The sequence below is a fragment of the Falco cherrug genome, chromosome 7 (genome assembly GCF_023634085.1).
Source record: "Falco cherrug isolate bFalChe1 chromosome 7, bFalChe1.pri, whole genome shotgun sequence".
Taxonomy (NCBI): domain Eukaryota; kingdom Metazoa; phylum Chordata; class Aves; order Falconiformes; family Falconidae; genus Falco; species Falco cherrug.
This window is the reverse complement of record NC_073703.1, coordinates 18,917,397-18,942,851: the sequence shown is the minus strand read 5'-3', so window position 1 is coordinate 18,942,851 and position 25,455 is coordinate 18,917,397. Positions and strand designations below refer to the sequence as shown.

The 25,455-nt window shown below is 41.3% G+C and overlaps 1 protein-coding gene and 1 long non-coding RNA gene across 3 annotated transcripts in view; one reads left to right on the top strand and one right to left on the bottom strand.

Moving 5' to 3' along the window:
- The window catches only part of ALDH1A2 (aldehyde dehydrogenase 1 family member A2), an 82,192-nt gene that overhangs the window by 24,762 nt on the left and 31,975 nt on the right, over positions 1-25,455 (top strand). For both annotated transcript variants that reach the window (XM_027800091.2, XM_005435487.3), the window contains 2 exons: positions 23,972-24,076; positions 24,260-24,400. In XM_027800091.2, the coding sequence (XP_027655892.1) occupies positions 23,972-24,076; positions 24,260-24,400 (246 nt within the window). The remainder of the gene's footprint in view (positions 1-23,971; positions 24,077-24,259; positions 24,401-25,455) is intronic.
- LOC114014874 (uncharacterized) lies at positions 937-24,368 on the bottom strand. Its single transcript, XR_003558551.2, has 5 exons — positions 24,233-24,368; positions 14,503-14,568; positions 10,020-11,473; positions 7,078-8,231; positions 937-1,636 (listed from the first exon to the last, which is right to left on the bottom strand). It is a non-coding gene; the product is annotated as an uncharacterized LOC114014874 (long non-coding RNA).

Below are 25,455 nucleotides of genomic sequence, written 5' to 3'. Positions count from 1 at the left end.
AGAAAAGCAAATTAGATCTGCTGGGACTGGCTTTGTCACTTGTCTTTAAACATAGTATTTTCTACGGAGCTGCTGGGGTTTATTTTCAGTGCAAAATCATTAGTTCTCGAATATGTTTCAGCTGCTTTTGATGTACTTCAGGAGAAGTTCCTATACATACCTGTATATCTTCATCGGAAAATTAAAATGTTTTCTTTCCTGAATTACCCTGTGTGCCCAAGGGACGCTTTTACGATTCCTGGAGGACTCTTTAATACTGCCAGGCTGTTCCAGCACTGGAACAGGTCGCCCTACTAACTTCCGTGGTACTTGAATACACCCTTGCACGATGTTGCAGGAGGGCATGTTTTCCCCTGCTGCCCTTTAAGACTAATTTTCATAAAGCGAGGTTAAGAACAGACCTAGCAGGGTCCATACGGGACTAAATTGTTTTTGTCAATTAAAGTGGGCTTTAACAACAGTCGTTTGTTTGCAAGTGCAATTTAAGTTTTAAAATTCGTTTATATATTTTGAATCTTTGCATCTTTAGTTAAAAATGTTTGGAGAAGGGTTTCAAATGTATTGTGTAAACAGATTACAGTATGTCAGACTTTGTTTCTAATTACTGAGTAACTTAATAGGAAAATAAGCACATCAGGACTGGAAAAAGGTGATAACATTTTTATCTACTGGAAATACAACTTCAGGAGCTTTAGAGCTGATAGGAAACTCATTTTGGCTGATGTAGTGTAAATTTTTCCTCCATATCATCACTTTAAAAGCTTTTCATATTTTCTCTTTTTTTAAGCGGGTGCCAAAACTAATTTGTCCTCTAATTTGCTACAGCAATTGCATGTTCTGGAAGAATGTTTCAGACAAAAGTCAACTATTTTAGATTTCATTACATTTTAATGCAGACTGCAATATGCAAATTAAAAGATGCATATGGTTTCTTGCATATGATTTCTTTGCAGATAGTTTAAATGAAGAGTTTAAACAAATAGTAGTTATTTGATGTTGTGTGGTGTTACACTTTGGGAGCAATCTCACTGTGCAAACAGTATTTGGCATGAATGTTGTTTGTTGCTGGTTTCAGTGTAAAATGTGTTTCAGGAGTGTTCAGTAGATAACAACTTGGGAGTAGTATCACTGTTTGCATTAATAAGTGTACCTGCATTTCTCTGTGCAAAAACTAGAGAATGGGTTCTAAAAATCTTTGAAAAAGGTAACAGTCGTCAGCAATCACCTCTTCCTGTCTGTGAGAATGTAAACCGGATAGTCACCTTTAGTAATTCAGCATATATAGTGCTATCATCTCAGAAATATGTAAGATGTTACACGTTTTATGCTGATGGAACAAGTAAAAGAAAATGACTTTATTTCAATATTAAGCCAAAATCAAAACGGGCAACATGCTTCCACTGAGCTTGGTTTTGAGGTATCAGGTAACTCCTGGCTGCTTTGAGAGAAATTTGGTTTAGGACAGGTATCAAATATTTCACTTGGCATATCCTCTGTCTCTGTTTTTCTGTCTGTCTCGCTCTTCCCTCCTTTTTCTCTTTCTCTGCAGGAAATACAAGTGATTTATAGATAATTGGAGTCTTCAGCTTGGAGTCTTGTCTTGGGCAGGACTTTTATCCAGGATCCACTTTCCCACCTATTACAAAGAAAAACAATCAAAAATGAAATAATGGATTGTAACTTGATTCTTTCTTTTGGGGGGAGTGGTCTCTTCATGTCTTAAATGACAAACAACTTCCATAAACAATAAATAACATTAGACTAAAGGACTTTGGGAAAAAAAACAAAACAAAACAAAAAAACCCTCCACCAACAATCCCAAAGCTTGTAAAATTGGACATCTGTAAGCATTCCTAGCAGCCTCTCTCCTGCTTGTTAGCTGAGAATTTTAAATACACAACCAGGACACAGAATTCTTGAACTCTTTATTACAGCTGTCTCTGAATGTAAAATCTTAAACCATTTGGGAGTTAATTTGTTATGAAAAATAGAGGTACCTGTGAACGTTTAAACTGAGTGAAGTAATTTTAAAATATGTTTTGCCAATTAATTGCCATTTCTAGAATTCTAAAATTAGGCAACAGTTTTGGTAGGATGGATCACGTTAAAATTCCAGGAATGCCTGAATGAGATTTGATAAAGATTTTTAGTATGTACTGGAGAAAAGTAAATTTATGATTCATTAATCTAAAACACTACATTGTCCTTGGAATTATTATGAAGGCTCCTTCCAAGAACATCAACAAAACAAATACCACCCATGTAAATTTCATGTATTTGATTATTTACCAGAATTGCTGAAACTTTTGAAATAGTCTGGTAGGTTTACTGCAGTAAGCAGAAATCCGTGCGTTAGGTCCTTCCGACCTGTACACCTGATGTGGCACATAGAGGCAATGCACTTCTTCACTGCTCAGAAAAAAATGTTGCTAGCGATGAAAAGTTATGATGCCATGGTTTTATGTAAGATGTGCAGCAGTATCTAGTGTGATTTCAATACTGGGAGTCAGCCTGTGCTTCTTTTAAAAAACAGCCATTAGAAATATTTTTTCCCAGCTTTTTAATACCTTGGCATGATCTCTGTGAAAATAAAGTGTTTCAGATGTGAGTAGTAAGAACTGGTGAAAAGGCTGCGAAGCAGACATGAAGACGGGTGTTCAGGCACACAGGGTTAAGCTTTTCTTTGTGGCTGGCAAGTACTAAAACTGCTACATGCAAGATTCTCTCTTTTCCTTGGGGTAACTCTTCTAATTCTCTACTTCTTAACATTAATGTCCGGGGAGGGACTGCGTCTGCAGAACAGGCGACCTTCCAGTATTGCAGGAATTGGGTTATTCTGCAGCCCCGTGGCACAGCGAGCCCTCCTCAGGCTTCTCGGGCATGTGCTGTGCTCCATACGTAAGGGAGCACGTAGGTAGGAAGGGGATCCAGCCTTCTCCCCGGCAACAAGTCGTACTTCTACAAATGTCAGCTTCATGCCAGAAACTCTCTCAGAAGGGGCTGCTCTGGACGCGTGATCAGACGTGTGAGACAAGCCGTAGCATGGCGTCCAGCAAGGCCAGGTTGTTAACGTGTTCTGTACAGGAAGCCCACCCCTGAGCTGGTGGCTCCCAGAACCTGAGAGCTTCTGAGGGTGATCAGAGGGTTCCCAGCCTCCCTCTTCCAGGCTCTTACGGAACTCCAGTCTCATGCCCGAGACTTGAGCGTCTCCCAAGTACCTGACGGTAGAGATGGAGTCAGCCCAATGGATTGAGCCCTTTGCAGCGTCCTCCTCTTGCCATCTCCGTTTGAGGGGCTAACGGTGTTTCTGCAGGATGTGGATATCCTTCTGTCCTTGTGCCATAATCAAATCTGACTTACTAAGTATTTTCGTAGTGGGTTTCATAAGTGACGTTGACCTTAGAAGGCAGCTCAGTATAAAATGAGGACCCTGTGGTTCTGCCCTCCCCGAGCTCTGGCAGCGGGCAAACATGCTCAGTTTGCACCGCGCTGGGGACACCAGTCCAACTGGATGTTTTAAGTTTTGTTTCTTGCTTGCCAATTGATTTAAGCCTGAGAGGGAGTCGAAGAACTTTAGCATAAGGAAAAGCTGAAGAACTGTGGGTTTGAGAGTTTTTTGCAGAGTTGCTCTGAAGGGGTGAAGCTGTAGCGCTGTGGTGGGGAAGAGGTACAGAACTGTTTCTGTAGTAGTAGCCTGCAAACTGGCTGACAACCGTATTTTTTTGTCTTGTGTAAAAGGGTTTGCTACTACTCTTACAGCACAGGCTAAAATCAGGTCAGTTTCTAAACACAGAGCAGGGAAACTACCCAGCACTGCAGCAGCAAGCTGTAGGCAGCAGTTCCAATTAAGCGTAGGCACACTGGGCAGACAAGAACTAGCAAATACATTTCTAATTCTCGTATGATAAGCATTTGAGTTTGAACTGTTTTGTAACTAAGTTTCTGTATTTTAATTCCCATTATGCTTTCTTGGCATCACCCAGAAATGAATGATGCAGAACACCATTAAAAATTATTTTTGCCACAATTTCCAGCACATGTTTTCCAGATAAAATTCTAGACAGACATTAAGGTAGGAGGCAGGGAATCTATTTTATTTAGAATAATATGCAGAACCTTTGCCGTTTTTTTCAACTAAAGATGAGCTTTGGCAAAACTTGGCTAAGCAATGACACGTGCCATTTCCCACCAGTCTTTCCCTGAATGAGCTCACTCCTTTAATGTCTCCTGAAGTCAGATTCAGTGACTGATACTTGAAGAGATCAGCTGGCCTTTGGGTCAGCTCAGCAAGCGCCGTCTGGTTACAAAAGACAGGGCACAGAAAATTAGAGACGTTTGCATGAAGAGCAGGCAGCAAGAACAGCTCCTTACCCCGTGGTGGAACACTTCAGCATCTGATGCTGACACTAGGTGTGTCCCTCTGTATCATCATGTATGAAGGGTATCTACTGTATTTAGATTTACTTTTGTTTAAATCTACAGTTTGAATTCTCTTCTAGAGCGTTCATACTTTGTAGCTAGTATTGCAAGCCATCAACCCACGTATCAATTGCAAACTATTTATGTACTTCCTTCCAATTAACAGCCTGGCTAGAGGATTCTTTTTTCCCTCCCAACCTTGAAGGTTTTCTGCACAAACCCAGTTTACCCAGCTTCTGTGTGAGGGACCACAAAACAGTTGCAGTCTTATGCATGTTCAGTCCCCTGCCTTTGCTTACTCCAATACAGCTGCTAAAACCATGTTAATTTAAGAGCATTAAAAATACAGAAACTACCAGGCTGAAACTGGCCACGGCTGGATAACTACTGCATTACTGAGCAGGTAACTGCTGTAGCAGTGACATCTTGCTGGGCTGAGTTTTTAGGAAACGACTGAGTCTTTAGGGAAAATACAGACTGCTTTGACACACCCAAGCTGTACAATACAGTATTGCTGGCTTGGGGGAAATTTTTGTCTCTTTCTCCAGTCTGTAAGGTCAAATGATAAGCTGAAAGATAAGAGCTATGCAGCGAGTGTTTTTCTCATCTTTGCAGAAATGTTTACGATTAAAAGTATTCCAATGCAAAAGGTGTGTGTATTTGTTTGCACACCAAAACCAAGTCGGTAATAGAGCACTTGCCCCAGCTGAAGAGTAGCCACGTTCACACGCCTGCTCTGAAGCAAACAGGGCAGAAACTTGACTGTGGATCCCTGATTTCTGGTGGTGGCTAGGTCCCGATTTTGGACGCTATCCACCTTTGGCTATCCTTGGAAACAGTCTCACGTTCTCTCCTGTTGGATGATTCACTTGTATTTATGAGGCCTGAGAGATACCAACTTGATAGCCCAGTACACAGCACACTCAGCGAGGAAAAGTAGGATTCAGATCTCTGCTCCAAGAATACTCACGATGTCAGACAGAGCAAGGATTTGATCAAAGATCGGTGGCTGTCCAGGCACTGACCCTAACTATTGGACTATTGAGTTGGGACAATGTGTCTGGAACATACACTTTCAATCTGATGTGAAAAAAAAAAAAAAAATTTTCCCTCTTTAATTCTCCATTCTGTTCTGTGGGAAATGTTTCTGAAGGACAGAAGTTCACCAATCTGGTACGTTTCCATATTAAACTGCTGTCTTGAGGTATCTGCATTTTTCAATAAAGCCCAACAGTCCACAAATTCTTGATGATCTCTGCTCAGCTCGCCCATCTCCCTCGCCGTGCAGAATTGTTCCCGACAGACCGCAATGGGCTCTGACAGTCTGAAGTTACTCACCGCCATGACCTGCTTTGTTCCTGGGAGCACCACACAGCACGGCCACTGTATCCGTTTGTCTTCCCTTCTCTACAATGCACATTAACAGTTGTCTTCGATGAGCTGTCCATGGGCGCTGCAAGTCGCTGGGAACATACCAGCATCTAAAAGTAAATTGAACCCTTCCTTCCAACAGGCTTTGCTCTGCATTTACTACCTCTGGCATATTTCATCTACCCTTGAGTTGCCCAAATGCCTTTTCACTTTGGCCCTAGTGATACTTTCTTCAGTACTCTCACTAGTCTGAATATTTTTATCTGCAAACTATGTACCTTACTATTAATGATCTGCAAAAGCAGGTGAACCAAGATATCGATTGCTAGTCACAGTAATTAAGGGGCACCTTGCTATTAACCTCTTTCCAGGGAGAATTATCCATTTATTTCCAGTCTTTTTTATCTTATCTCTTAACCACTTTTTAATCCATGGCAGGACTTTATCTTGCACCATATGGTTACTAACTTTCCTTAATAGCCTCTTGCTAAGGACTTTATCATCAAAAGCCTTTTTAAAGTCTAAATAAATTATATCCACTGATTCATCTTGGCTCCTCATTTGACTAACTATCTTCCAAAAAATCTCACAGGTTTACAGAGATAAATGACAAAAGATGAGTTCAGTGGTCCATATCATAAATTTTTAGTCTGATCCTGCATAAAGTCACATTTCTTCTTTTACTGTTTTGCAGCTATCTTCCCTAAGACTGAACTGTAACATTTGGCTCATTTTTTTGAAATCGTTTAATTCTCTCCATATCTAAAAAAATACAACTTTTTATCTGTTTGTTTCTTTTCAAAGAGTAGAATTTACTCTCTGAAACAAGCAACAAAACATCGACCTTAGTTCAGCTGAAAGAAATGAGAGACAAAAAATGCATTTATACAGAGACAACATTATAAGGAATGTAAATATAATACAAGCACAGATGTGCAAAGGCTTAAAAAAGCTTCAGCAAATTGCAGTTCCGTGCAGTCCCCTAGTGAGGAATCCTCAGACAAGCGCTGGCATCCCTACTCGAGCACAAATAAGTGCATAAATAGCTATGTGAAGACTTACTACTGATTATCATATGGAGAAAGATGAAGTCTAAAAAATTATTGCCATCTAAGCGCCCAGCCATTCATTACTTTTGTGCTTACTCAAATGAATAGCGGAATTCCTGTTCAGACTGCACACACCTAATTGGTTTTTCTCCAAAACTCAAGTTCTGTATTTCAGAATTTGTCTAAAACCATTATTTCTACTGACCAGCATCTTCTGCTACTTTTAATAGCAACCTACCTTTGTGACACGAATGCAGCACATCAAGGTGGAGTTACGCAGTGTGACTAAGCTTTAAGAGCACTCCATTACTAAAAGTATCGTATGTGAAGCCACATCAAGGTGTTGCTGTGATAGTGTTGCTGAAACAGTCTCCAACCGACCAAAGAAAAGAAGGACTTCATTCTTGTTCACGTCACTGGACATCAGTTCCTTTCCCAGAGAGCCTAGTGAACGAGATTTTTGCCTTATGACTTGAAATATAATACGCTGTGGCTTTGTTAGACTGAAGTGGGAAAATACTTCAGAGAACCATCCACATCACGTTCTGTGACCCAAATGAAAACGTTTAAGGTCAGCTCGATCTCAGTTGACCTCAGCTGGAGGTTAAAACACAAGGACCGTGCTGACCACTAGAGTATATAGACCTTAATCTGTCAGGGATTCATAGGTAATGAAGACTCTGAATTGAACTCAGAATCGAAACGGATGCTGGTGGGACAGCTGTGGAGCAGCCGGCAGCAGGTGGTGCGGTTATAGAAAGGATATACTTTGCTAATTTCCATGTGGATTTCCACTGTGCCCCAATTTAAAATAAGTGAGTTAGAAAAATCCATTTGGAAAGTCACAAAGACATAGGAAGTGTTGCACAGAACAGGCTGCAGCCTCTTTGCTGCACTTGGATGGGAAGAGGATGCCAGAGGGACACTGGCCTCTTACCGTGCTCTGGTCCTCCAGCAGTGATTGCACAAAAGCCCTCAGTTTTGACTCAGAAATGATCAGAAGGTGCCTTTCCCTACAGAAATTCCAAATACATTTACACAGGTAAAGGCTTCAGTCTAAAGTGAGACTGATTCATGTCCAAAGCGGAGCTATTTATCATTTCAGGGAAACACTGAGATTATTTGCCTGTCATGTAAAAGCTGATCTTACCTTCTTATGAATAGGTCAGCATGTCAAATTTGGCCTCAAGTGGCAAGAGCTGGTCAGAACCTCGGGTCTGCATTTAATCTGAAATGGATCTCTCCAGCTGGAAGGTCCTTCCAGGTCTGCGCTGTGGCATCGTTCTCTCATGCTTCAGTGGGAAAAACACCACTTACTACATCATCACCACCACCACCCTGGGATGTCCTTCGTGCCTTTTGTGCTGTTCCTGATGCCTCACCTTTTGAAAACTGGAAGAAACAAGATGCATTAGCATTTGGAGTTTTTTTGCAGGAACTTTAGTTCAACTTTTTGCAGCACAATTAGTCCTTGTCTTGAACATGCCCTTTGAATGGCCTTCAGGGTACTGCTGGTGTTAGATTTTTAGTAAAGACGATTCCTCAGAACATCATTGTCTAGTACTCAAACTAGTGGCTCTGCTTTTCTTCCCTTGGCCCTATAACATACTAGATTTTGGGCAGAAATATAATCTACTGTGGTATAGCCGAATGAAGATTCCCCCAAATGAGCAGCCGCCTCTGGAAATATCTTCAGTCTGCCTTTTATGCCTTTCATAGGCAGGTTGTTTTCAGAATCCACCGACTCTCCCACAGCCTATACTTGCTTAGTTATGTAACTTAGGCTTCCCCTGGCTGTTTTATTAGTGTTACTTACATTTTAAGTTTTTAGTTTTTATTCTGTGTGTTGTGACCTTGTAAAGTTAGCTTCCGCCTGCCACCCCCACCCACCCCACCCCACCCCACCCCACCCCACCCCCGTTTCCTCTTGTATCTTCCTGCTTAGCCACCCCATTTATTTTCTTGCCTGTGCTTCCAGTTTTTAGCCTTGGGAATGCAAATTGTCTTTGACTCTTTCACATTCTTAAGCCTCCATGCTGATTCTGTGGATTTTAATTTCCTAGCTTCAAGCAGGGAGTTTCTAAGTTACTTCCTCTTTTAAAAAAAAATCTGCTTCTTGAAGTTTAGTATCCCAGACAGTAGGGCTTCTTCATATGTTTCTCTCCAGCAATGAAGCTGAAATTATTTATGTGGTAACCATTTCTCAGGGGTTCAGACACGCTTTTTAGTCCCTGACAGGCCTACATCAAACCTTGTTTAGATTAGGACACTGAAAACTCTGCTCTTTAGACACTGTCTCCGTGCGGCTCTCGTTTAACTAATGCGCAGTTACTTTTGCACCAGCCTTACTGCCTTTGTATTCTTTTTCCACTTCAGTGCCACTCCAATGTCACTTCAGTTGCTCTTATCCAGAAGTCAGTACTTCACTGCTGCTGTTATCCTTCATGATCTACACCGCCTCTGTATCCCTGGGTCTGCGTTGTGTGATGTTTCTCTTCCTTGCACACAGAGCTGCTCCCCCTGGCTCTGCAGCCTGACTTGTCCTCCCTGCATAGCTTATACCTAGAAATTGTGGTATGCCTCTGATAATTCTCATCCCCGTGTGCTCAAAAAATGCTAGGTTTTTTCCTCTCCGTGATACAGTCCAGATCACCCATTTTCACACTTAGATTTTAGTGCTGGTTTAGGGGCACTTGCAATTTCATTTCCTAACTATAAGATGACCTAGATGAAAATTGTGTTCTAGCTAGCTGAAAAATCCTGTAAAGTCTTTTCAGCTGAACCACTAAAGCACCTCCTATGACATTGCACCTCACTCTTATTTACCACTCTGCTAGTGTAAAAAGTCCTTAAAATAGAAATTAAACTGCCTTTAATACTTCTGTATACTGTCAAATTGATCTGAGAAGGCAGTTATGTAACTGCTGGTTGGATACATAGATTTTTATTTTATTTTTTTAAGGAACCACCTAATTTTGTTGTTTGAAACATATTTGGAGTTTATTTTAAACATTCTTTGCATGCAAGCATAAAAGCAGTGTCTTGATTCCACTGGGTATTTTCAAAACTTACCAGTATACCATAACATACACGTTTTACATTTGCTTACGTGGGTTGTTTTCAGCTGTAACAGAAATAGTTTATTCTTGAGTAGCTAAGAAAGTACTAAGAAATTATTACCTGCCTTTCCAAATTAAGGGGGTTATTTTATTCTCTCCCGGTTTCTTCAGTTGTGGCAGATGGTTGCAGCAGTCCTGTACCTGAATGGCCTGCATGGACCTTGAGAAACATGCACGCATGTTTTGCAGGAGATCTGGCTAAGCCTTCACCCCCTTTTCTGTCAGTGCTCGATGTTCTGTTGGTCTTCCTCTTTTCGTCCTTATCACACTTTCTTTACCACAGCTACTTAACGGCTTCTCTGTCTTTTGTGATGTCTATGGGATGCTGTTTCCATGAGAGGTGAGAATCACGCTCTGCTTTTTCACTTGTCCATCTGAAATGGTGATATGAGACTAACACGAAATGGGTTAGCTGTACCGATGGTGGCCTAGTCTTGGTGGTCCAACCCTTTGATAGTGATTTTAAAACATATTTGTTAATGTTACTAAAGACATTTTTAGCTAGCATCGCTCAACTGCAAGTGTTAATATTGTGCTCCTTCCATCAAAGCTTTTAGAAAGCATTAATTGATTCAGTCTCACAGTAAAACTGGTGACAAGGCTCCTTCACAGATGGGGGAGTTTAAATTTGTTGGAGTGTAACCATGACTAACTGAGACTGTAGGTCAGTGTCAGAGGCAGGATCTCTTGCTAAACCAGCCAGGCTACTAGAAGATAAAACCTCTTTTTCTGTACATGCTATTCTGGGAAATGGAAATATAGATGAATTTCAGAGCCAGTGTTTACATGCGGCTGCATGCCTACAATTCTATACGGTATTAATCGCACACTTCCATGTGCACTCACCTACACAAGCACACACAGCATAGATGAAAAGACCCCTTTCTTTGTGCTGCTTGCTCTCTTTCTGTGTCACTTGATCGGGAGTTGTCTCCGTTACCATTCCCTTGAGTGCTGTTTGGGAGGCAGTGCCCTCCTTGCTGGAAGAACTGGATAATGAGTTCAAGTGAAGTTGGGGCTTGCAGTGTTGCTCCCCTCTGGGCTCTTCTGTTAGGAGGGGGAGTATCTATCTCCACTGGTGCAGCCCAGTGATGGCGCTGGCAGTCCAGGTTGTCATCTCTGGTATTGTTTCTGTCCGCTTCTCAAGGGTTTTGTTTTAGTAAGGCGCTCCACCATGGAGGGGGAAGGCAGGCCCTGCTATTTAGATGGCAACCAGGAGCCCAGTGCAGACATGCCCAGTGGCTGGTGCAGCGCAGCTCTTCCACCCGCCAGCCAAGACGATCACTCTTCATGCTGGGATTCTAGCTGAAACACAAATGTGTTCATGCTCTTGCTCTCTGCCTCAGTTCATTTCTCTCCTTGAAGGAGCAACAGAACAAATCCTTGATAACTTACTTCCTGGTTGGAAAGCAGGTAAGGGCTTCTTAGGGCTGTTCCCTGTGACTGGGAACCTTTGTAGTCAGCTCTTCCAGCTGTTTGCCTAAACGGTCTTCGGGGAGACTAAAAGCAGTGAACCTGGAATAACAACATTTGACTTCAGCTAGGTCCCATGAGAATTTAGTTATTACTTAATGGATTGAATCGGCGACATACCTTATACTAGATAACTGCCAAAGGTTGCATGAAATTAACCTTCACAAATGGCTAGTTATTGGTATACTCCTTGCAGAAAGCAGGGGCATCGGGTGACATATGTTCACTGTAATTAATATTGGTTTTCATACCTTTACATGCCAATAGCATTTGCAACGTCTGGGTGAAAAATTTCTCAGATTAAAGTCTCGATGCTGATTTTAGCCATTTAATGATCATGTCTCATTGTGTTCACTACACTGAGCATAAATCCTGTCTTGTAAACAGCAGGGAGACTAATGAGGTTTGCCCACATTCTGGTATCATTACAAGGAGTTCCAGCAGAGAAAAAGGGCATTTGGTTAGAAAGGGGAAAAGAAACATGAATTTTAAAGGAAATGCGGGGGGATCTCAGGACTGCATATATGAACATTCGTTTTTAAGGAAGGCTCTTTATTAACAAGACTTAGAACCTACTTTGCTCATTTAAGGAAATCTCTGTATAGTTAGGTTTTGGGTTTGCCTTAGTCTATGTTTTTAATGCTGCATGTTTGGCAAAAGTTGAGGGTCATGTTTTTAATTTACACACTCAAAGTTATTAGTCTGCTTCTATTTAAAGGTAAACAGAAGAGCTCATTTTTCATGCAGGCCTACATCTCTATGCAGAATAGCTTGCCAGTCACATATAAAAATGTTAAAATCTATTAAATATTGGCATTATTTTGCTATACCCTGAAGTGCTTTATTTGCTTGGGACTGTAATCAGGTCTTGCAAGAGCGCTTCACATCCAATTTTAGTCTTAGCACCACAGTGTACTTTGGGGTGTAAATTTGTCAGGTATCCAAGCACAGCAGGATGCTTTGACAGCTTAAGCCTGGTTCTCTCCAATCAGCCTTATGAATAATAAAAAGTAGAATGACCTGTGTTCCAGTTTTGTATATGTAAAGTAAACGGCTTATCAACAGAAAGAGCTGGCGGTGAAATCAGAACTGAACTCTGAGGAAGGGAAATCTAGCTAAAGGTTTCTTCTCTCCAGAAGAATATTCTCAAGTAAACAGATCGGTACTGCCCAAGACTTTTTATTAAAAGAATTTCCAGCCTAAGAGATTTCATTGTAGCACTGGAAGAGAGGAGAGGTGGTAGGTTCCTTTGCACCTTCTTGAAGCGCAAAATGGGTTTATAAATCAGCTTTCTGGGAATTGTTATCTCACAGCTTCTTCTAACAAACACAACAATTTGTTTTAAAGGCTTTCACCGAAGATGTCATAAGTGGTAATCCCTATGTTGTAAGTGGGTACTTAATGTGATTTAACTTAATGCTGATGATGCAAAGCTATTCTCCCCCAAAGCCTATTAAGAACATCCAATTTTCTGGTAGACTAACACTCCTGCTTACTATCGTAGAGATAAGTGACTGTTTAACCAGGACATTCGGGAATAGTTTCAAACCAAGGCCACAAAACTGAGTGGCCACAAAACTGGTCTTTGTGACAGTTCACTTGAATGCAAGCGTCACAAGCTGGATAATTGTTGTTTGTTTAGGAGTAGTTTGAATTTCTGTTTGTTCAGACACGTACATACAGGCACTTTCAATCATCTTAGTGAGCGTGCTGGTGAATATCATTATTTATGACATTAGTAAGCACAGTCTAGGTAGAAAAGGGCCAGTGCAAGCCATTTATGTAAATGAAATAAAGAAACCGATAGTAAATACTGAGTTTTGTTTCCTGTTGCCCTAAAGTGCAGATAATTCTAACAGTTTATCCAAGACATGCTTCTCGTGCTGCATGCTTATTTGGGTTTTTTGATTTTTTGTGGGTTCTGTATGTGCAGAATGACATGAAAGGAAATGTCACTGGCATGTGAGCAAAACACGCTAACAGTAATATTTGAAAATATTCAGGATGCAAAGTAGAAGTGAAGGCAAACTTTCCAGGAGCTTAAGGCTGCTCACTTGGGTCTAATATAGAGTTAGCACTTTGCAGGTCAGTGGCTCTGCTATTTGTCTCTGACCTAACAGATCTGGAGTTCTTCACATCAAAACCAAGTCTTGCTGAGCTGAGATCAAACGTGTTAAGGTAAGGATCTTGCCAGTGATTTATCGTGCCAGGGAGGGTGATCAGGCCATAAGGGGCCACTGCAAATGAAGCTGACATTCCAGCAATTTCTCATGTGTAGTTATAAGGTAATTTTCTCAGACAGAGCTTTTAAGTCAAAATAAATTTGCCCATTGTATTTTTCTGTGTTGCCTATAGTGTCTGAAATCCTAGTAGGAGTATTTATTTATGCAGCATAGCTGAATTCTAAGGAAGAACTTGCTCTTCGGTGATGAACATTTAAAATGGCCATTACCTACAAATGATGATCTGCTTGATTCTTTTAAATAGCAGAACGTGTCTCCCATGCACAAATAAATAATTATGCTGTTTTATGTCCACACAATGAGCACATAAGACTTGCAATACGCAAATGATGCAAAACACAGGAAAACGATACAGACTAATACCAGTCTTGTTTGTACAAACCCCTCCTCATTCCCACCATTTCAAATAAGTGCTTGTGAAAGGGTTTCCAGGATCAAGTTCTTAACAGCCACAACTTCATTAAAGCCCGGTGACAGCCTAAAAATTGATTCTGTAAACAAATACTCCCTCCTCTCCACTCCTGATTTAATGAATTTTTAGAACTTTTTCGTTATTTCATTTTTTTAAGTTGCAGTGCGTGATATCAAGGATCATACTCCACAAAAAGCACTGCCATCCTTACCCAAATCATTCAGTGATGGCTTTTCTTTGTTATTAGTGGATTTGTAGAGCATACTCAATTCTTTAGTCACCCTGGCTTCAGAAACAACGTTTTCTGATGCAGTTAAGCAAGACAGTAAATGTTCTTCTCCAGCAATTAAAGCCCCGCAAGTAAAAGGATAGGTAAGCTTAGGAGATTAGTTTCTTAGGAGTAGATGAAATATTACCTGAGCTACGGGAAAGTGTTATTGCTCCTGTATTGTGCCAGTAACAGCAGATAAATTCTTCATTACCTGAAAAAAAAAAAGGTAGAAATTACTTTGAGGAAAGTCTTCATGTGCTGTAAGTAAAGTTTCTTCCCACAGGTTTAATAAGGCAGCCAAAAGGAGTAAAATGTTTGTGGTGGGTATACTTCAACAGACAATACAATCTGAAGTCTCTTCTCTTTAGATTAATTTTCTTGAACGACCAGGCACAAAATAATCCCTTTAATGAGACTGAATTGAAATAACGGATGCTGTATCAGCATGTGGCACAGTGAGAAACTAAAATAGAAAAAGGTAACATCACAGTTTGGCAGCCTGGGTTTTGTGCAGGAAATACTTGTGCGGTGGGGGGGGAGGAGGAAAGTAAGCATGCTACTGCATGTTGTTAAGACTTATTTAATCTTCTTAACTAATTACTCACACTTCCTAATTCAAAATCATACAAACAAAAAACGTTTAGATAAGCTGGGAGTTTTTTCAAATGGGTGCCCCCTACAGCTTAGAAAATAAACATGACAGGTTTCCCCTCTCTGATGTGCTGCCATTTGCAAGAGAACAGACCCAACTCCCAGAAAGACAGAAGACTAATTAAGACAGGAAGACAGGCAGGTCAAACATTTGGTGTGAGGGATTTGGGACATAGGGGAGAAAAAATCATGTTACATTCCACTTTCACAGCAGACTGACAGGAGGCTTCAAGCCCTTTCTCCCATTTGCTGCTCAGAGACCCGGGGCTCCCCCAGTGTCTCCCCCCGTCACACCTGTCCCTAGCGAGCCATTCCCCAAACCTGCACTCACGGTGAGCTGGCTCAGGGGGCACCCGCTGTACCCCCCTGTAAGCACCTAAACATGATGCCTAGAGGAGCGGGCCAGTGCAACAGCCACTGGAGGGACAGGCCCTTACTGGGGGCAATGGGAGCACGCCTGAGGTAGCAAGTACTGCCCCGAGGGAGTGCTGCCCCCTCTCCTCCCACCCCACGGGGAATGGAAAGAGACTGAGCTAATGCGTTAGGTCCCACCATGAGGTGCTAGATCATATGAATCCTCCTCCAGCTTGTGTCTGCCACGATGCAGTCTGACTTCATTTACACATGCTGAAATGTCACTGAGACCTTGATGTACTCCCTATTTTAAATACTTGGCTTCTGAGCCGAAGTCCGCTGATGTCAAGGACTGTTTCTGATTTCAGTAGGCTTGGCTCAGGCCTTGCTACTTGGAAGTTACAGCCCGAGAATCTGAACACTCCAGCCTTCTCATCCAGACGTGTACCTTTGGCACAGGACTTGGGTTGCATAAACATAATCCTACTAGATTTCGATGTACTGCTGCGCTGACAGCGAAACCAGAGCAGCCTCATTCACTTCTTGTGCATTTTATTTCCGATTCCACTTTTTTGATCCTCCTGCCGTAGTGCGTTTGTAAATGTTTAAAATTTTCCAGCCTTTGCCATACGCTCTGGAGCTTGGACTCTAGATTTCTTGAGTGAAACTTAAAAAGTCTGGGTTTATGAAGGAACTGCCATTTATAGTAAACCATGTCTAAAAGCCATGACAGTATCCTTCTGGCTCTGAGGTCCAAGTGAGTTTTAAAAAAACCCAAATACCCCAAAACACACAAAGCTTTAGAAAAAAGCTCTTCTTCCTTTTCAATTTTTTGGGGTTTTTTTTTTTTTTTGAGGGGTAGAGGGTGTCAGGTAAGGAGAGGTAAGGAGCCAGGACAAGCCAGCAGCCACAGAAGAAAAATAAAAATCAACATGTTCTGGTTTTGTATGGCCCTTACAGGTTCTAGAGCAGCTGTCAGGTTTCCAGCGACACAGCTCTGTCTCCCAGCACAAATATCCCTCTGGAGGCTGTTACCATTGCTTCCTCTTCATCAGCTGGGGCCTGATTCAGCTTCCACTGAAACCAATTTGATTTTTCCTTTCACTTTACTGTGGGTGGGACTGGACCTCTAGTGGCTGAAAACCAGCTACGTCCACAGGAGCTTGCTTGGCAGAATTAAGTTTAGTGCAAAGTTCAGCGTTCTCACGTACAGTTTGCTGTTCCTCTTAAGACAATTACAGTTCCTCCACAGCTGAAAGGCACCTCATTACAAGAACCAAAATCTGGGTAACTTCTGCAGGACCAATACTGCTCTGTGGTAACCGTGGTGAGCAGCATGATAACCATTCCTGTTTGTATGGTCAAGCCAGGCAGCCTGCCTTGATGTACATAGGTGTACCATTTGAAAGCAATGCAGTCATTGGCACTGCCCAGCATAAGGCTCATTCATGGACTGCCTTGAGAAGCAGGATCCTGCACTAAGCATGTCTGGGGAGGTTGACCTTGAGGTCTGTGGCCCATTCCTCATCATCTGTGAACTTCCAGCTAGGAGCAGTGACTCTCACTGTTCACCTGAACAATCTCCTTCTTAAAAATACAACAGCACTGCTAATCAGTCGCTGGGTGGTCAGCAATCAGTCCACTGGGATTGGCTTTTGCTTTCCTAGTGCCTACTTACAAACCAGGCTTTTGCTGATTTCGTAGCCAGCTGCTTGTTTCCAGTCACTCCCAGGAGCGCCCCGCAACATGCTCTGGCTAGAACGTGAGAGATTCGTTGTATCGAGACAGCCATAAAAGTGAAGGAAAACAAAGCCTGAGAAAATAAACAAGCTGCACCTCTGATTGGCAATCCCATCTACTTCATTCCCTTACAATTGTACTAATCGTTAGGAGTCTTGAAATGTTTCCAAAGGAGAGGAAATGAAGTTGCCGAGATGGGAAAGGATATGAAATTTCCTGACCAGACTGAGGCACAGGTGCCCGGTATCTGGGATGTTATGCAGTATTTACCAAGGGAAATGCTGCTGCTGGATTTTTTGCATGCCTCTAAAATTGTTTTATGTCCTCCCCCCCCCCCAAAAAAAAAAAAAAAGTAAAAAAAAAAAGTGCCACTATGTATTACTTAATGCCTCCAGCTATAAGAAGATGCTGAGGGCCAAACAGCTGTGATTCTTTTATAAAGTACTTTGGCATCTGATGCCCCCTCCCCCATCCTTGCAGATTTGATGTCAAAGGCTCTCTAAGGAGAAAGTCACATATGAAAAAAAGATCTTTGATGGAATGAAATTATAACCAGCTACTAAATCAATTGAGTTAGGAAATTCCCATTCCTTCCTCCATTCATCCAGAACCATATCTCCTGTGGGAAGCCATTATTATTTGGATGTTAAAATCCTCTTCCTGTACCAAAAAACATTTCTGGAGCTGCAACAGCACAAAAACATTGTTTATTAAATCCATGGGAAAATAATTCTACTTCCAAAGAGCTGAATGCTAGGCCACTGTCTGTCCACTGGCTGAAGTTCTTATACAGCTGGGGAGCCTGAAGAAAATGTCTGATGACATCATTATGAAGCAGTATCAAATTAAGAATGTAGATCATCATTTCACTCACACATCATTTGAGAACATTTTCAAGAAAGGAAATGAAAAGTTACATTGTTGCCACCTGTGTTGATTACTCTTATGAATTAAGGGAGCCCATATTACTTTTCTTCTATGTTTTAAGGGAAGACAACATAAACAAGAGAGGCAATGAGCATGCAGGAATCCCCAGTGCATTTAAAAATCAGTTCGATTTTCCAAATCCAGGGCTAGCCCCTGGGTGAACATCAGAGGGAATCCGTAGTGCCATGACACCAGGTCTCGTTCAACCAAAAGCTGCAAAGAAGGTATTAGTTCTGTGCTGATTTTTAATTAATAATACTTATATACACACCCACAAAGACAGTTGTTTTGTACCTCCTCAGTGGTAAAGCAATAAAACCACAAAATTCTATCCATTTTCTCCCTGCTCTATATTTTGCTACTACTGCATTGCAGATTAGATTGTTCAGCCTGGTTTTGTACACATCCCTTTCTCTTTGAATGCTTATCACTACAATTACCTGCATGGTTTGAAATGAACATTAAGTTGCTAATTATTAGTAAGCCAACTGGGACAGATGGCTACTTAAACAAGATATTGTAGTTGTTTATTTGCAAAGCTTAATTTGCTTTGCTTTATGCTAAAAACATTTACTCTTGGCTTCATTTCAAAACTGATGAGCATCCAAAAATGCTATTGAACTCAGTGCATAATGCTTTTGAAAAATCAGTCTTATGCAAAGTGCAGTATATGACTTCCTTCTAACTATATGTCAGCAGGGTCTTGAAGTAACTTGAATTTTATGTAAAATGTTGAGCTTTACTTTTCCTTTGTATAGTTTTTTTGTATGACATGGCATCTCAGAGGCTCTGAGCAGTCTTGTAGGATGGGTCAGATTGCTTCCTTGATTAGTCCTGTGAAACTCTGTCAGCAGTGGCTGCATGTAATTAGCTGCGGGCAGAATTTGAACCTAGCAAATATGTGGTAGGGCCGTTATATTGCAAAGAACTACCAAAAGGTCTCTGGGAATGTGTGTGTGCGCGAGGAAGAGGGTACTGTCAGTACCAGGAGGGATGTGCCTGTCCTTTTAGGCAAATGGCATGCCCTCTCCACGTCCCACTTGGAAAGGAACAGAAATTACCAAGAGGCCTTTATGATGAGATCTCAGGAGCATGATGACACTCCAAGGGCATGTTCAGAGGGGCAGCTGGGGGCTTCCAACTGCACCGTTTGTAAGGCCTGTTTGAACCTTCCCCATCCTGCAGACATACACTCCTCACCCACCCGCTCCCTCAGCTGCTGCTCACGCTGCATGCTGCCTCAGGCAGCATCGCTGGTGAACGAAGAGTATTTACCTTAGACCATTGTGCACCAACTACAGCGAGGCTCCGCACAAGAGGCAGTGTCTGTTTTGCCAGTTGGGTTTGTCCTTGGCCAAATCCCTGTACTGACAGGGCCACCTAGGTAAAACGGGAGCGCTGGCCTGTTCCCCTCCTGCTCTGGCACTGCTGCAGTTGTTGGCTCTACTGAGAGTACATGGCAAACTAAATGTGTTCCAAAATTTCTCAAGTGTTCCTTCTTCCCTTTCCATTTTGGCACGGGTTTGTTGATAGCACCCAACAGGCCAGATTATTTAACTACTCACAATACCGCATAGCAAATACATGACATACTATATACTTTTTCTTCTCCTTACTGCAAATCACAAAAGGTAAGGCTAGGACTCAAACAAAAACAAATTACCTCAGTAACTCCTGGAAAACTCAAGTGGTTAATCAGTTACCTTTTATTTACATATATATGCTTAATGCTGAATTAAGTTGTAAAAACCAAAGGCTGATTTATAGCCCCAGTCAGCCTTAATTAACATTGATTCCAGGGGAATAGTAAATGTGAATAGCCTTCACAATTGAGGTTGAACAATGAACTCACTGGGTGTTGTCCAATTTGTAGCATGATTTACATGGAAGCAAGCCCTTCTTTTTTCTAGGGTTACCCCTTTTTCATCTGGTGTTTGGGATGGGTTATATATAATCCATAGATAGGAACATTTGCTGTCAAATATTTTCCCTGATTTACAGTTAGCCTTTCCATGGTCACTATAAATAAGGCAGAAAAAAACCCCAGTTTGAGGCTTTGCAGGGATTCCTTGTTCTTGCAATGTGTCATCGCTTGTCCATTTCGTGGCATTTTTACGAAGTGGCCATAATGAAAGTCAGATTAAATGTACAGGATATATACATTTAATCAACAGCCATTGGAGTCAGTAGTGCTGGAAGAGTTATAAAAGCCCCTGTGAATGCAAATTTATTGCAAAAGAATCTGCGTCTTGGTGGTAGGAATATCTGCTGAATGGTACTACCTGACACAGAACACCTAAAACTTTCAAAAGTGAATTATTTAAGTGTAAGGTTTTGCTTGTAAAGCCGCCAGCTGCTGGATTTCAAGACTTGAAACTGTTCCAAAACATGGGACTAGGTACTTTATTTGTGCACTAGAGTAAATACTCTGATTTTACTGCCAATTTAAATGTGCTCAGTTTACAGTAATGAGCTTGTATAGGCAATACCTTGTTTATAGAAAGTGGAACAGGAAGAAACTAACATTAACCATTAACAGTAGCAATTTCTCTTGCCTTCAACTCTAACTTTATGCCAAATAGATCCTTCCCATGTCCTATCTGAAATATTTGCTATTACTGTTCTTTTTATAAATCTGTGGGCTAAAATGGAGCATTCAATAAAATAATACACCTTATAGTTCCAGTCAGCTTGAAATGCAACACTCTCTTGTAATTCCAAGACACTGTTTCTTATTCCTATGGTGAAATGTATTTTAAGAATAAATACATGTCCTGCATACTAGCAAACCTGATAATAGGTGTTCATCCCTGCAGAATGTAGTTAACTTTTAAAAATCTTATTTTAAAAAGAACAGACCACTCTGTAAGAGAAGAGTACTCAATTGCAGTTGCCACCACTTCTCAGGTTCTTGCACTCAACCTACTGTTTTATTCTTGCAAGACAGATCACGCGAGGAACCTATGTGTTTATGTACATACTGAAACCTTAAACAAACATCCTTCCATCACCTTGGGCCATCTGCTCCTGAAGCTGCAAGCTTTTCTCCCTTCCCCTCCTCTTCAGTGCACCCACACACACTCTGGGCATGGAGTTAACTCCACCAAACTCAGTGGAAGGGGTGACAGTAAAATCCTTCTTCCACACAGATCACAGATCTCTGAGTTTCTTTGTTTCACTTACAGTCTAAAAAGTGACAACGATATGCTGGAGGATTTTGGCTTGCGGTGTAAGTCACCAGATATCATAGTGGTGATTCTTTCATTATCTTATTTTGGCTGGGTTAGTTCCAAAAGGTTCTAACGGGGACCAGTACTTCGGTTTGCAAAGCAGTGTAATCACTGAGCAGGAAGACACCACCCACAATCTGAGGAGCTTGTAGTCCAAGGACGTGGTCAGGCTCGAGATAAGTACAGTGTGCAAAGAAAGCGACAGACAGTAATGGTAATGGTGCAGTAGGTCCTTGGTTCAGCTGCCTCTGAAAACCAAAACAAAAGTGGAGGGTGGGGCGGACGTGAAGAAAGGACAGATTCTGAAGTGGGTGGAAGGGCACATGGCAAAGTGGCTGAGGCTGGAGGCACAGGGAAGATGGGGAAACACAACAGATACACATCCATAAAAGCAAAAGCATGTGTAATTGTTGGTTTCTACACACAGCTGTTATATTGCCAGAGTCTTTTCCAGGCAGGCACAGGTTCCTTTATGCCCATGTCCTCAGTCAGCCGGACATGAGTCAGCTTGGAACCAGAAGCTATGTCACTGCAGTCAGTGTGGCACTAAGCCTGAGCTAATAAGCCCCGCTGAGAAGAACACAGCTACATGGCTTCTATTTGGCTTGGAGAATAGGTTGAGCAAGCTCATGTCTGGTAACAGAAAACTCTACAGACACATCTTCACCTTCCCGTGCAAATATGAGCACGCCATTTCTTTCCTTTCTGTAAAATGCACAGGCACACTGGCATCCTCACCATGTTCTGTTCTTTTATGGACACTTTATTCCCTTTGGTGTTGCAACTGTCCATCTTGAGCTTTCTGACTGTATTTTCTCTTGGCTGCTTTTTTTTTTGCTACAATAGTGCTGGTTTTTTTCCCAGCTGTTTTTTCTCATCAATTTATGACTAGCTAGAGAGCTTGTTTCCTTCCTTCCTTACAGATCCATTAAAGCTTTGGAGATCCTCTTTCCTTAAACACCCAGTATTTTGATCCTGATGCTTTTCCTTGCCATCAGAGAAGTTTTAAATGCTTAAGTTAGAGTACATTTTAAACTATTTAGTTGGCAGGGTGGAGTGGCTGTCTTTGTTGTACTATTCCAAGCCTAAAAACTCAGCAGCTGATCTATAATCACACCATACTGTTCTTTGACTAGAGAAGACAGGTATTACATTCCATTCATTTCCACATGAAAAACATGTAAATTTTTTGTCCTGGTTTTGCCACATCAACTTTGCTATAAAGAAAACAAACAAAAAAGGAACCAATAACCTGACACCATTTAAGCAAAGCCCTTACATAAAATTGTCTTCCATCGTCTCCCTGAGCTCATCTGGCTGACCTGAGCCATGTGCCAATACAAAGGTAAGAGCTTCTTTATTTCATGGTAGTAAGACAGCAGGAAGAGCAAGATTAAAGAGGTGCCAAAGTGCTGCTCTGGACGAGTTGTTTGCGGTGTTTAGTCTGCCTGATCAGCAGGACAGATTTCTGTCCCACTGTCTAGAGTGTTTCTGTGAGGAAACTGGACCGATATTTAATACATCATTCAGTCTCGTTCTGTAGCCATGCTAGAAGAAGATGGGCCAGTTTCCACCACCTCGGTATCTCTGACTGAACAGAGACTCCTGAATCTTTCAAAGGGTCCCTTGGCTTTCTACTCATCCAGTCGTAAGATCCGTGTGGGGTATGGGGCTTTGCTTTAAGAAGAGAAAGGTCCCTGTCTCTATAAACACAACTTAACCCCTCAAGCAAAAAAGGGTGATGAACATTCCTTCTACCTAGGGGTGAATTCCTGCCTCCAGTGAAGTCAGTGGTCCAATTCCTGTTGATTTCAGTGAGGCCAGATCTCCCCCTTAACATTTTAAGTTGTATTTCATGGAATACATTGATACCTGAACTCCAAGGAACCCGTATGGTGCCTGGACTTTTTGAACACTTTCATTCTTAGAAAGATTTCAAGGACAGGAAGAGTCTGAATACCTGGAAAACCTTTCACTCTGTCATTTTCCTAGACTGACTTCTTTCATATTTGCTGATAAATAGTTGCATCCTGTTCTTGAAAGTAATTCAGCAGAAAATGACGGCCATGTATGCAGTTATCAGTAAAAATCTACTTTAAACAAATTCATTTGTCATTACTTCTCTCAAGACAGCTGTTGTCAGCACCATTAAAATTCAAATTTGTTTGCCTATGACAATTAAAATTATGTCAACACTGAGAGATTTTAACAATTTCCATTGTTCTAAGCAGATAAGCAAGTTAATTCTGTGCTGCAAGCCATCACTGTAGCCATAACCAACTGACTGTGTACTGAAGAACTGCGATGTTTGAGATTATTCAGCCTTGACTGGGTTGTATCAGTGACCAAATGTTTACTTACTGAATTGAATGATTACTTCAAATCCTTGTCTTGTCTCCAGCAGTTTCAAGGCTTTTTCTCTGATATAGGTGTGGGCTTTTTTTAGTTTTTTTGTTACAGATTTTGAACCAAATCTGAACGTCAGCCAGGTTACTTAGTTTAATGTTGCTTCTGTAATGATACTGCCACAGAATACAGCAAGACATCGGGGGCTGACCCTCAGCCTGAACTCCCAAAAACTGTCATTTTCACAGGCATAAATGAGTTTCAACTCTTTTGTATTAGAATCTGCAGCCTCTCCCAGGAGTCTGTTGTTATATACATTACTGTTTGTTCATGCAGGAGGATTGATGACTTTTCTTCCTTTTCTAGATTTTCATCAATAATGAGTGGCAAAATTCTGAAAGTGGGAGAACATTCCCAGTATATAATCCAGCAACAGGAGAGCAGATCTGTGAGATCCAGGAAGCTGACAAGGTAATACATCCCGTGAATGGGTAGAAATGTACAAATAGAATAAAGCAACAGGTCCAGAATAGCAATGCTGGACATTTATTAATCGCAGTTCCAAACCCCATCACGTGACTAAGGTTGTAAACCAGCAAATTTCGTAAGCCTGGTAATGTTACTTACCTCTGCGTCTTTCTTCCTTCTTGGCAGGTTGATACGGACAAAGCAGTGAGGGCAGCTCGCCTGGCTTTTTCTCTAGGTTCGGTCTGGAGAAGAATGGATGCATCGGAAAGAGGCCATCTTTTGGATAAGCTAGCAGATTTGGTCGAAAGAGACAGGGCAATTCTTGCTGTAAGTAGCACATGAAAATCAACAGTCAGATCACCTGTCAGTCTTACATTTTGAAAGCAAATTAGTTCATAAATGTGGTAATATGAGTTATATTTGAAAACTACACTCAGCTGATCGTTAAGATGGCTGACTGTCTACTTAAGACCTGATCCAAAGCTCATAAAAGTCAACAAGTCTTCCAATTGTCTGAAATTAGTTTTAAATCAGACATCAGGCAAATGAACGGGTGTATGCCTGCGTATGCACACGTGTATGCCTGATAGGGGTGCTTGTGACTTTTCTAAAATAAAAAACAGAAGACCAAGTGCTTTGTGCAGATCCTCATGAAATGGCAGGTGAAATGCTTACTGACACTCAACTGGTAACATGAATTCTGGGTACTGCACTGTTTTGTTCCCGTAAGAAGCCATCTAAACGGTGGCATTGTTAATGTTGTTTTCCGCATGTCAAATGCTTTGAACTAAGCTGGTGAACATCTTAATTCCAGCTTTGTCAACACTTAAATCATCTTACCACCAGTGTATACTGTAAAATCACCACAGGGAGAAGGAAGTGCACAGCAAATCAAGTTTATTCTGCCTGTCATTTGATTTTTATTTCTAGAGCCAAGTTCTTTACTGAATTGCACTGCAGGCAATGCCATTAATTGCTCTTGGGGATATAAGTCAGTGCAGAATTAGGCCTCCATTCTTCTCTATAGAAACTCATTTGATGGTTGGTGTGTTACACATGGGCGTATTTTGCCCGTTCTTAATGATTTCTATTAGACAGCTATTGAGAATGAGTTAAGCTACTCAACATCTTAGGATATTTTATTGGATTCTTTTCGCTAAATGATCTCAGGAACCCCTAAGAGGATAGCTTATAAGATACTTTAAAAATAGGAATATTAACTTAAAAATAAGGACATTAGCTCGTTAATTTATGAGCTTCCCTAGAGGAGAGTTTGTTTATTTGATGGCAATAAATAAACTGGCTGTACAGTATAGATATCTCAGGCCTCAGCAGGAGTCTTGGCAGCCATATAGAGAAATTTTTATATTCACATCAATTAT